Source organism: Scardinius erythrophthalmus, assembly GCF_964197995.2.
Source record: "Scardinius erythrophthalmus genome assembly, chromosome: 24".
Taxonomy (NCBI): Eukaryota; Metazoa; Chordata; class Actinopteri; order Cypriniformes; family Leuciscidae; genus Scardinius; species Scardinius erythrophthalmus.
This window is the reverse complement of record NC_138244.1, coordinates 14,622,755-14,633,915: the sequence shown is the minus strand read 5'-3', so window position 1 is coordinate 14,633,915 and position 11,161 is coordinate 14,622,755. Positions and strand designations below refer to the sequence as shown.

At 37.7% G+C, this 11,161-nt stretch overlaps 2 protein-coding genes across 3 annotated transcripts; both read left to right on the top strand.

The window, feature by feature from the left end:
• The first annotated feature begins 20 nt into the window (after window positions 1-20).
• Window positions 21-7,544, top strand: gtse1 (G-2 and S-phase expressed 1). The gene is made up of 12 exons (XM_081356804.1): window positions 21-388; window positions 665-726; window positions 983-1,040; window positions 1,423-2,050; window positions 2,134-2,295; window positions 3,828-3,969; window positions 4,837-5,232; window positions 5,952-6,021; window positions 6,101-6,301; window positions 6,400-6,691; window positions 6,775-6,891; window positions 7,206-7,544. The coding sequence occupies exons 2-12, from the start codon at window positions 705-707 to the stop codon at window positions 7,299-7,301; spliced, it is 2,184 nt and encodes a 727-aa protein (XP_081212930.1). The 5' UTR covers window positions 21-388; window positions 665-704; the 3' UTR covers window positions 7,302-7,544.
• Window positions 7,545-7,603: 59 nt separating this feature from the next.
• On the top strand, window positions 7,604-10,913 carry actr6 (actin related protein 6). 2 transcript variants are annotated; one of them, XM_081356803.1, is made up of 11 exons: window positions 7,604-7,874; window positions 7,961-8,078; window positions 8,166-8,234; window positions 8,320-8,443; window positions 8,516-8,651; window positions 8,722-8,778; window positions 8,870-8,968; window positions 9,885-9,963; window positions 10,050-10,221; window positions 10,311-10,449; window positions 10,529-10,913. In XM_081356803.1, the coding sequence occupies exons 1-11, from the start codon at window positions 7,807-7,809 to the stop codon at window positions 10,656-10,658; spliced, it is 1,191 nt and encodes a 396-aa protein (XP_081212929.1). In that variant the 5' UTR covers window positions 7,604-7,806; the 3' UTR covers window positions 10,659-10,913. The 2 variants fall into 2 exon arrangements, with proteins under 2 accessions (XP_081212929.1, XP_081212928.1); XM_081356802.1 differs by having other exon boundaries at window positions 7,627-7,874; window positions 8,320-8,651; window positions 10,529-10,903.
• Window positions 10,914-11,161: the final 248 nt, after the last annotated feature.

Sequence of the window (11,161 nt, the reverse complement as noted above, 5' to 3'; positions counted from 1 at the left end):
GGTGTGTTCAACAGAAGAAAGAACACCCATTCAGGTTTGGAACATGGTTTGGAACAACATGAGGGCGAGTAAGTGATGACAGAAGTTTTAGCATAGCAATTAGCAATTTAGAAATGTTAAAATTTTTAGTTTTGGGTGGATTATCCCATTAAGTAGTCATTAGATTTTGTTCTGCGCATTGCTCAACGTCAACATGACGACGGCTGCGTTCCGGAAACTTGCTCCACCAATCCTGTCGCAGGATTCCTGTCACGTGATCTTCGAAATCAGACTGGCCAGTGGCCACGAAATTTGAAATGTGGAAACAGATCGCAAGTGCCATTTATTTTTTGTGAACAGACAACAACATTAAGATTAATAAATATAACCCCTGTACTGCAAGCGAACAGTAAGTATTTTGGCTGTTGTAAATGTTTATCATCTGTTTTTAAGATTAAATTAGAATAGCATCGGTGATTGATTAAACCGTGTGAATCCATGAGCTTCCACGACTTCTATTATGTTTATGTATTGGTTAGTTATAAGATAAAGTGCTCGTTTTATTGAGTACCGTTCGTTTTATTTCGAGTATTTTAAACTGCATTTGGGTTAAAATGTACTTTTTGGTGTTTCAAACGTGTTTTAATCAAAAAGTGGAACCACATTAACTGTAAACTGATGTTAGCAGGACTGTGGCCTCCATTTGTTTTCCTTCCTGGCTGAAGATGGCATCAATCACTCACAGTGGTAATGACGTTTTATCTGATCACTATATGTCTATAAACTATAAACTAACCTTACAAAAAAGTACTGTAGTGGTACTATGGTACTTGCCAGAAAACAACAACAACATTAAATTGGTACATGCTAGAAACACCACAGTATTTGTACTTTTTTGTAAGTGTAGTATAACAAGCTAAAGAAAATAAACACTGATTTGGCATGTTTAAACACATTTTAACAATTTTATCAGTGGTTAAAACTGTGTGTTTTTTACTTCTAGATTTTGTTTCACTGGCTGAGGAGAAATTTGACTTTGATGTTTCATTGTCACCTGCAAGGTTTGTTTTCAGTGTTTAATTTAAGGCAGTGTTGTTATTGTTAACTAAAACTATTAAAAATAATTTGTTAATTGTGATATAAAATAAAATATAAATACTAGAGAACAAAATTAAACTTAAAAAATGAAAGTTAGAATTAAAAACTGAAAAAAAAAGTCAAATAGAAAAAGAAAATGTAATAAAAATGACATAAGTACATAACAAAATTACTCAAACATGACCTTACATTAAAAAAGAAAACTGAAAATATAAAAATAAAAGCTATTTCAACAAAATATAGTATTAATACTAAAAAAAAAACTAGTTTAACTCCCATAGCCATTACAATGTTAATGTGGCAACAATATGAATTATAATGTCCTATGGAAATGTTCTCTCATAGCTCTAAAGGAGATTATGATGTTGAGGATGAGGTCTTCGTGGGTCCGGTTGGTCATAAAGAGAAATGCATTTCTCATGGAGTGGAGATTCACATGAAGGACAGTGTGAGCACCGGCCCATCTCTGGGAGAACAGGCCAGCTGGAGCCCCCTCACAGGAGAGAAGTTTGATGAAATCTGCAAAGAAGCTCATCTGGTCGCCAGCCACCTCGAGCAAACCATCACTGACTCTTCAGCCGAGAGCAGCGCAGTGTCCTCGTGCCAAGCTGAGGCGTTCGAGGAGGACACAACAGCCAAACTGAGCATGTTCATCAAGCCAGCTGTTGTTTTGAGTCCCATCAAAAGAGAGACCTTTCTTGTGCAGGACAGCCCGATGAAGCAGCTTCCACCCGCCATTCAGAAGCAAATGCTGAAGTCTAACGGGATGGCCAGGTTTGGCAAGCCACGTCTCAGTACGTCGAGTCCAGTCAGGACTGTTGTGACGCAGCCTAAAATGGCTTCTAGAGGCAAAGCCCTTGTGCCTAGTAGTGGGGTGTTACCCAGCAAACCCACAGCCCAAAGGAACTCACGACTTTCCTCCAACACAAAACTGCCAGCAGCCACTAAAACTAGGCTTCCTCCTCCCAGCAAAGTATTAATACTTCTCTCCATTTATTTATACACCATTACAGTTTGACATATGAGATTTATTTTGAGTTTTTCAATGTCTTTCAGGGTAATTTTGGGCTGAAGCGCAGTCCTAGCAGTAGAAACACAAGTATAGCTGGTTCTTCTGAAGACCTTCTCTCTGATACCACCAGTGTTGCTTCTGATGTCAGCGATTCCTCTTTTAACACTAGTTTGCACGGAAGAAGCAGCATTCCAGCCCGGAACAAGGTAAAAGGACCTGTCGTTGTTGTATGTTGTTTTATACTACAAGAATTGTTGATAATGGTCATACATCACTGTTTAAATGTCAGGGGTTAGTAAGATTTTATTATTATTTTTGATAGAATTCTGTTATGCTCTACAAGGCTGCATTTATTTGATCAAAAATACAAAGCTGATTTCTACAAACCCTCTCCTTCCAAAAAGTTCGGTGCTCTGATTGGCCAGCTGACCCAGTGCGTTGTGATTGGCCGAACACCTCAAGCGTGTGTCAGATATGTAATGCCCCTCACCATAATCACAAGCTTCAGCTTCTAAACGATTTGTAAACACGCAGGTAATAATAATGTCAGTTTTACCGTACTTTACCAACTTTGCAAGCATGACTTGATCATAATGTTTAAAGGGATAGTTCACCCAAAAATGAAAAATCTGTCATCATTTACTCTCCCTTAAGTTGTTCCAAACCTGTATGATTTCCTTTCTTCTGCTAAAACAAAAGAAGATATTTTAAAGAAGGTTGGTAATTAAACAGTTGCTGGTCCCCATTTTTTTTTCCTACTATGGAAGTCAATGGGGTCCATCAGTCGTTTGGTTACCGACTTTCTTCAAAATATCTTCTTTTGTGTTCAGCAGAAGAAAGAAATTGTTACAGGTTTGGAACAACTTGAGGGAGAGTAAATGATGACAGAATTTTCATTTTTGGGTGAACTATCCCTTTAACAGTGGTAAGTAGTCTTTGTATATAGCCTGTGCTGTGCTCTCCCAGGTTCAGGAAGCAGTCCTCTGTAAAAAGCGCTGTGCACAAGCAAACTTTTGGGTTGTACTGCTCAGGAACAGAAATAGATCTTAGAAATAAATCTTAACCTCTGAAAGAAAAAGTGCTTTCGCATCAGCGTCTGCGTGACTTGATGACAAGATTACAATTCACTGAAGCCTCGTCTTCTCTCTTTGCGGCAATATTTTACATTGTGACTTGTACGTTTGAGGTAGTAATATCTAAACTTGGATCGAGGCTGGGGTTGCACCAAATCCAAATGAAGCAAATCCAATGACGCTGGTAGTGACTAAAAAAAGTACTAGGTACTGTTGACAGTGGAAAACCCCCCATGCAGTGGGAAAGCGCCATTTGTATATCTTTGCAGATCGTATACATGCACAAACAGATACATTACACACTAAAGGAAAAGGAAACCATTAAAAAGCATTAATATTTATGTGGATACAGTGATACACTTTTTTTCAGGACTCTTTGATAAATAGTTATTTCAAAAGAACAGCATTTATTTGAAATGGAAATCTTTACTGTCACTTTTGATCAAATTTTAATGCATCCTTTCTGAATAAAAGTATTGATATCTTTAAGCATATCTTTTCTGACACCAGACTTTTAAACAGCAGTGTTTAAAATGCACAATAGGCTTGTTTTGTAATTTAGTGCAATTTACCACTAATATTGGAGGATGCATGATTCAGGTAGTTGGTTGACTATGCAGAATAAAATGTATTTATGTATTTAAACATTTTTCAATATCCTTCAGACAGAAATGCGAGCTCCGTCTGCTCTTAAAGCTCCTTCACTTCAGAGCTCTAGAGTTGTGGACAGGAGGAGAAACACCTCGTCCTCGTCGTCTTCTGTGTCCAGCATCAACTCTAGTCTAACTATCTCCCCGGGAAGCAAAGGTGACCTTTGCCATCAACTTATAGTTTTTAATAATTCAATAGGTTATAATGATCTTTAGCAAATTTTTAAATGAGTGTCAATTTTTCATGCTTTACATTATAATGCTGTGATGCCTAAATCCATGTGAGGCATTCAAAATTATTTATTTGTTCATTTTCTTATGATTTAATTGTTTACAAGCCTACGTAGATGTAGTTTTGAAAAGAAAATGTGATTGAATTTGATTTCATTGTGATCAAGTGATAGCCTAGAAATCTAGACGCACCCTAGCGGCAGCAAAATGTATTTTGCAGCCAGGGTAGTCTAGCAACTCTCCATTGACTTTCGAGCTGTAAAAACCTAAATTGGGTCAGGCCAATCACGTCGTGTATAGAGTAGGCGGGGCGGGCTTAACATAATGACGACAGAGTTGCGACGGTTACCTGCCACTTGAAAACAAAGAATGGCGGCTGCTGCTGGAGAACAGTCTTTCGAATCGGCTTTGGCCGCGACTCTGGAGGACTTGGAGTTAAGTTCTTCTTTGAGAAAAGAGCAAAGAACGGCACTTAAGTCATTCTTAAAAAAAGGAAGATGTGTTCGTAGTTTTGCCGGCCAGATATGGCAAAAGTTGAATCTATCAACTAGCTCCGCTGTTGGGAAAACGCTCTGGTTGGGTGAAGCGCTGTCCTATTGCGTGCAGAGGGAATTTGAAAGACAGACGTTTATCCCGCCCCTCGGATTGAGCCGTGTCTATGGAGAGTTGCCAGACCCAACATCTTGATGTAGGTCTGGCTTGCCAGGCTAATCAAGTGATGCACCTTAATGCAACTTATGTATCTACTGCCATCTGCTGGTTATTTACATACATCAACTCCTTCTCTCACCAGCCAAACTCAATTCATCCTTGAACTCCAGCACTAACAGCATCGGTGCTCGTTCACACAGCAGTATGAGCAGGTTGCCCAGTTCTAGCCGCAAATCCTCTGTTGTTACCAGAAACCCAGAGCCCCCCGTCAGCAAACGGACCTCCATCTCTACACAGGGGAGGAGAGCATCTGAACTTCTCCCCAGGCCTGTCAAAGCTACGCCCATTAAGAAAACGGACCCATTCCCACCTCCACAGTTTCATACCCCAGCAAAGACTACTGCTGAAAAGACCACCATTTCCAGCATCTCTGCATCTAATGCTAAGATTGGAAGTGCTCTACGGGGAAACCCTAAACTCAAGGTCCCAGTGGTGCCAACACCCACTAACTACCTGAAGGGAGTTCACAAATCCGAGGGTGAGGAAAAACATAATCGTGTTAATGTATAGAAACTGTTAGGATGAATCTCACTCAACCTGTGTCAAGAGCACTTCACACTAAAAAAAAAAAAAAAAAAAAAAAAAATATATATATATATATATATATATATATATATATATATATATATATATATATATATATATATATATATATATATATATATATATAAATAAATTAGCATATGGAAAATTAAGCTTTTTTTTTTTTAGACCATCAAGATTTTTTGCTTGAAATTGTTTTCTTGACCATTTAAGACATTTTATTCACAAATTCTCTTTACTGTAATAATTAAAAATAATAATAATAATAATGAAATGCTGTACAAATACCCAATATATGTTTACAGTGACTTTTTAAATTTATTCATATTAAAATATTATTTTTACACACACATACAAATTTGTTTATAATTTCTATATTTAATTTAATACATATTACCTTACTAAAATATTGTATTTAAAGTATTTATTACAATGAGAATTTGCAACAAAAAAGTGTATTTTATTTTATGAAAATAATCTCACAATGCAAAAAAAAAATCTTAATGGACCTACAGAGAGTTATTTTTATGTTGAATATAATTTCCTAATTTTTTCATTTTGATTTTGAGGTGAAATGTGCCCTGAACATGTTTTTATGGGGTTTAACCAGGACATTATTGCATTCAGTCATGTTAACTTCTATTGATTTTACAGTTTCCTCCTCGCCCGACGTTCCTCGTATCATGAAGCCAAAGAAATTATTATCTGCTTGCAGTGTGGATAGGTAATATAGTAATATTTTCTCAGAACATCATTCCATTTCTTTTAAAGGATTCTCTTAACTCTGATACATGTTTTGGCAGTATTCCTGATAATCTTGCGGGCCTCCTGACGCCCTCGGCTATGGGCGGTAAACTGCGGAGACCCTCGGCTCTTCCCACCCCAGTCAACCGTCGTATCTCTGGCATCCCTGCTCTCACACCCAAGAGCGTGTCACGCCTAAGTAAACCTTCCCAGCTCACAGAGCGCTCATCGGCCTCCAGCCAAGTGGCCACTCATCCAAGGTGCTACTTTATGGGCTTCTAAGATACTTCAGTTAATCTATAGCTTGTCTCATTCTCTGTATAAGTAGAAATCAAAGTCAAACTGTCTATCTATGCAGCCCAGACCACATGAAGGAAACTGAGAAGCAGGAAGATGAGCAAACCTCAGTGTCAAATGAGGAGACCTGCCCTCCAGCTGACCTCCAGCCCTGCTCCCTGGTCTTTAATTTGGAGGATGAGCCTGAAGGACCTCCTACCTGTGAGCCAGCAGCTGTGGAGAATCCCTCTGAGCCTTCGACATGTGATCCAGAGCCTCCTCAGGTCGACGTGAAACCCCCAACACTTCCAAACACAGTCGACAGCCAAAAACACAACCTGCTCAAGAACAAGGAGAAAAAGGATGTTAAAGAGGTAAAATAAACTCAATTTGAATCGATTTTTAGATCAAATTTGCTAGAAAAACTTAAACAGATCTGAAAATGTTGCAATTGTAGGTTTTGCTTGTGGACGCCCCTGCACCAGCACTTCAGCTGTCGGAGAAGCTGCTGATTGATCTCTCCAACACCCCAGACCTGATCAAAACCTCCTCTGCAAAGCCCTGGGGAGGACAGGTGAGAGGACATTTCATATACACTGTATCGTTCAAAAGTTTGGGGTAGGTAACGTTTTTGAAAGAAGTCTCTTATGCTCATCAAGTTTGCGTTTATTTAATCAAATATTCAGTAAAAATGTCTGACTTCTCAACTACTCAAACTACTCAAATGTCCTAATTGAACAAAGGCCTAAATCCTGGCTTAATCTAAGCCCTGTCTGTGAAACCAGGCCTCAGACACCAGCTTTTGAACTGTAGTGTAAATTCTTATATTGCTTGCGTTATTCATGTATACTGTTTATTTAAATGACATATTCATTTGTAATCCCCCAGTTAATTGACCTGAGTTCGCCTCTTATAAAGTGGAGTCCAGAGGACAAGAAGGAAAACACTGAGAACGCGGCTCCACTGATCGACTTGTCTTTTTAGAGGACCTGCAAAATGTACTGGGAACTGTGCCAAGAAAAAATATTAACTGGAGCATTTCAAATAACTGATGAAATTAATCTAACAAGGGAGCTTGGATGCTGCTGTGCTTTATTAGTCTTCGATTGTGACCTTCTCTTTATTTGTGTCGTCTGTTTTGTATAATTGTATGTAATTATGGTGATCTGCAGTATTTTAGAGATGAATTCTATTTCCCCCAAAAGGTACAATAAATGTTAAATTTACAATGTTGTCAGTTTTTTTTATGATGTACTCGCACACTAATAATCTCCCATACAGTAGGGGGCAGTGAGCATTCAGTGTTTTTAGATTTCTAGCATCTGAAATATAGAATAAGACGCCCATAGAGCGGCATGATCATTTAGCTGATTCAATGTTTATTTAGACCATTCAATTAAATGCAGTTTGATTAATAATTTGTACCTTAACGCAATTGACTTTCTCATCTTGTGATTTAAACCAGTTCGTTTGAATAACAGATGTAAAAATGGCAACGCTCGTACTGGATAATGGTGCGTACTTTGCCAAAATCGGTTACAGCCATGAGAAAGTCAGGTATAGTGTTTTTATTATGCATTTTCTTGTTATGTAAAACGTATTGTAGTTATGTTGAGATACATACCGATTTTTTTCCCTATTAGTGTTATCCCAAATTGCCAATTCCGTTCGAAGACCTCCAGGTTGAAAACTTTCACTGCCAATCAGCTGGATGAAATCAAAGACCCGTCTGGACTCTTCTATATCCTCCCGTTTCAAAAGGTATTGCATCGATATGAATTATAAACTTCACTGCATTCTATATAAATCGTATTGTGTCTTACTTCATCTCGTCTGCATCTATATTAGGGTTACCTTGTGAACTGGGATGTGCAGCGTAAAGTCTGGGATCATCTGTTTGGAAAGGAGATGTTTAAGGTACTTGAATGATTACAAACCTATCACATTTTCTGCTTCATAATTGTACAGTATGATATATTGAGCACATACAACACATTTGCAGGTGGACTTTGCTGATACCAACATTGTGATAACAGAACCGTACTTCAACTTCACCTCAATTCAAGAATCCATGAATGAGATTTTATTCGAAGAATATCAGTTCCAGTCAGCCCTCAGAATTAGTGGTAAGTTTAGTGTACTAAGATGCAGCCTACTTGGATGTAAAATCTTTTATTATGTTTATTTTTTTTATACAGCTGGGTCATTGAGTGCTCATCGATACTTCCATGAGAAAAACTCTGAGCTGTGTTGCATTGTGGTGGACAGCGGCTTCTCCTTCACACACATCATTCCTTATTGCAGGGGAAGAAAGATGAAAGAGGGCATTTGCAGGTGAGTTGCTCATTCGCCATATAAGTCATATTAACGCTGAACATTTCATAAGTCTCTGTGCACTTCCTAGAATAAATGTAGGAGGAAAGCTGCTCACCAACCATTTGAAGGAGACCATTTCATACAGGTACACTTGCCACCATTTGAGTAGGGAAATTCTTTGGTGTTTCTTCCTTAGAGCAGATTTCTCCTTGAGCTTGTCAATCTTTGTCTTAAAGGCAGCTGCATGTGATGGATGAGACCCATGTGATCAACCAGGTCAAGGAGGATGTGTGTTATGTGTCTCAGGATTTCTACAAGGACTTGGAGATTGCACAGTAAGTTTGTGTCTTTGATCACAGGAATACATTGTCTCCTATTTAAATGTATTGTAAATTGTAGTTTAAATTGTAATAATATTTCCCAATATTACAGTTTTTACTGTATTTTTGATCAAATAAATATAGCCTTGGTGAGCATAATAGCCCTCTTTCAAAAACATTAAAGGGTTAGTTCATCCAAAAATGAAAATTCTGTCATTCATTACTCACCCTCATGTCGTTTCAAACCCGTAAGACTTTTGTTCATCTTTGGAACAAAAATTAAGATCTTTTTGATGAAATCTGAAAGCTTTCTGTGCCTCCATTGATAGTCATCGCTATGTATAATGAACAGCTTGAATTTAGGCTTTTATTCACATATAAACATTGATCAACTCGCACATCAGTTGTGGTAAACGGAAGCAAAAGCATGTTCACTTGACGTGTGAGAACTAATGAGGTTCATTCTCGTGTTACGCAGTACGTTTGAGCTTCAGCAAGAGGTTTGTTCTCGAGTGTCAAGCTGGTTGAGCTTCTGTTTATGTTTGCTGATCAATGTTTAAATAGGAATGAAAGCCTAAATTCAATGTTCATCACATAAAGCGATCAAGTCTATTCAGAAAATTTGGACTAAACCACTCAATTCATATGGATTAGTTTTAATCTCTTTATGAACTTTTTGAAGCGTTAAAGTGGTAGTTGCGCAGCTGTCAATGGAGGGACAGAAATCTCTCAGATTTCATCAAAGATCTTCATTTGTGTTCCGAAGATGAACAAAGGTCGTACAGGTTTGGAACGACATGAGGGTGAGTAATTAATGACAGAATTTCCGTTTTTTGGATGAACTGTCCCTTCTTAAAAAAAAATCTTACCAACCCCAAACTTTATGGACAGTAGTGTATATGTAGTATAAATAATTCTGGTGATTTGACAGATTTAAAGGAGAAGATAATACGGTCATGAAAGACTATGTGCTGCCAGATTTCAGCTCTATCAAAAAGGGATTTTGCAAGGTAAACCATTTGGCATACTATGAAAAAAATAAAACAGTACACTTTGTCTTTTACTAATACAGCTTTTTTTTTTCTTTGTGCTGCAGCCTCGAGAGGAGATGAATTTTACTGGAAAATATAAGACGGGGGAGCAGATTTTGCGGCTCACCAATGAGAGGTTTGCTGTCCCAGAGATGCTCTTTCACCCCTCTGACATCGGCATTCAGGAGATGGGCATACCTGAGGCTTTGGTCAACTCCATTAACAACATGCCGGAAGGTAGATTTCATCTGGCATAAGATGTATTTATGGTTTAAAATGTTATTTCATTTTAAGTACTCTAATATATGCCTACTTTTTATGTCCAGAGATGCAATCCCACTTCTATAAGAACATTGTTCTTACTGGCGGCAACACATTGTTCCCTGGATTCAGAGATCGGGTTTACAAAGAAGTCCGTGCACTCGCTCCCGTAGAATATGAAGTTTCTGTCGTTCTGCCACAGAAGTATGTTTTGAGAGTTCTGAAAAATTTATTGACATTTTGTCTGGTTATTCTTTACTGAATATTTCACTTTTGTTTGCAGCCCTATTTGCTACCCATGGGAAGGAGGGAAGTTATTGGCTGAAAATCCTGACTTTGAAGAGATGGTGGTCACACGAGACGATTATGAGGAAAATGGACATTATGTATGTGAAGAGAAGTTTGATATTTGACCTGCATATGAATTATCTGTCTTTTGGTACAGAAATATTGAACACTGCACATATGTTTTGTATGAAAACTAAGCTGTACATTGGCAACTGTACATTACACTCTATATTACTTAAGTTAACAGGCTTTTTGACTTTGAATGTGATACATTTGTATTGTTTTCATTTTCTTTCTTTTTTTCTCTTTTTTTACATTTCTTTTTGTATTAAAATGTGAACTGTAAAATAAAACTACTTTTTTTACTCAGTTTCTTGGTAAGAAAATGTATATAACCTAATTTTTATGATTAATAGCTTACGTTTCAGTTAAAGACCTATGATTTCACTAGTCTAATAATTTATATTAAGTGCATCTTCAGGCACGTCACGTGAGCTGCGCGCAGTCATCCTCTCGCGCTCAAAATACAATCCGCGCGAAAAATCTCTTCAGAGACGCAGATAAAACCGTCGCCAAACATTAAAAGAATTAAATATTTTTCTCTAAATAGTTATAGATTAATATCATA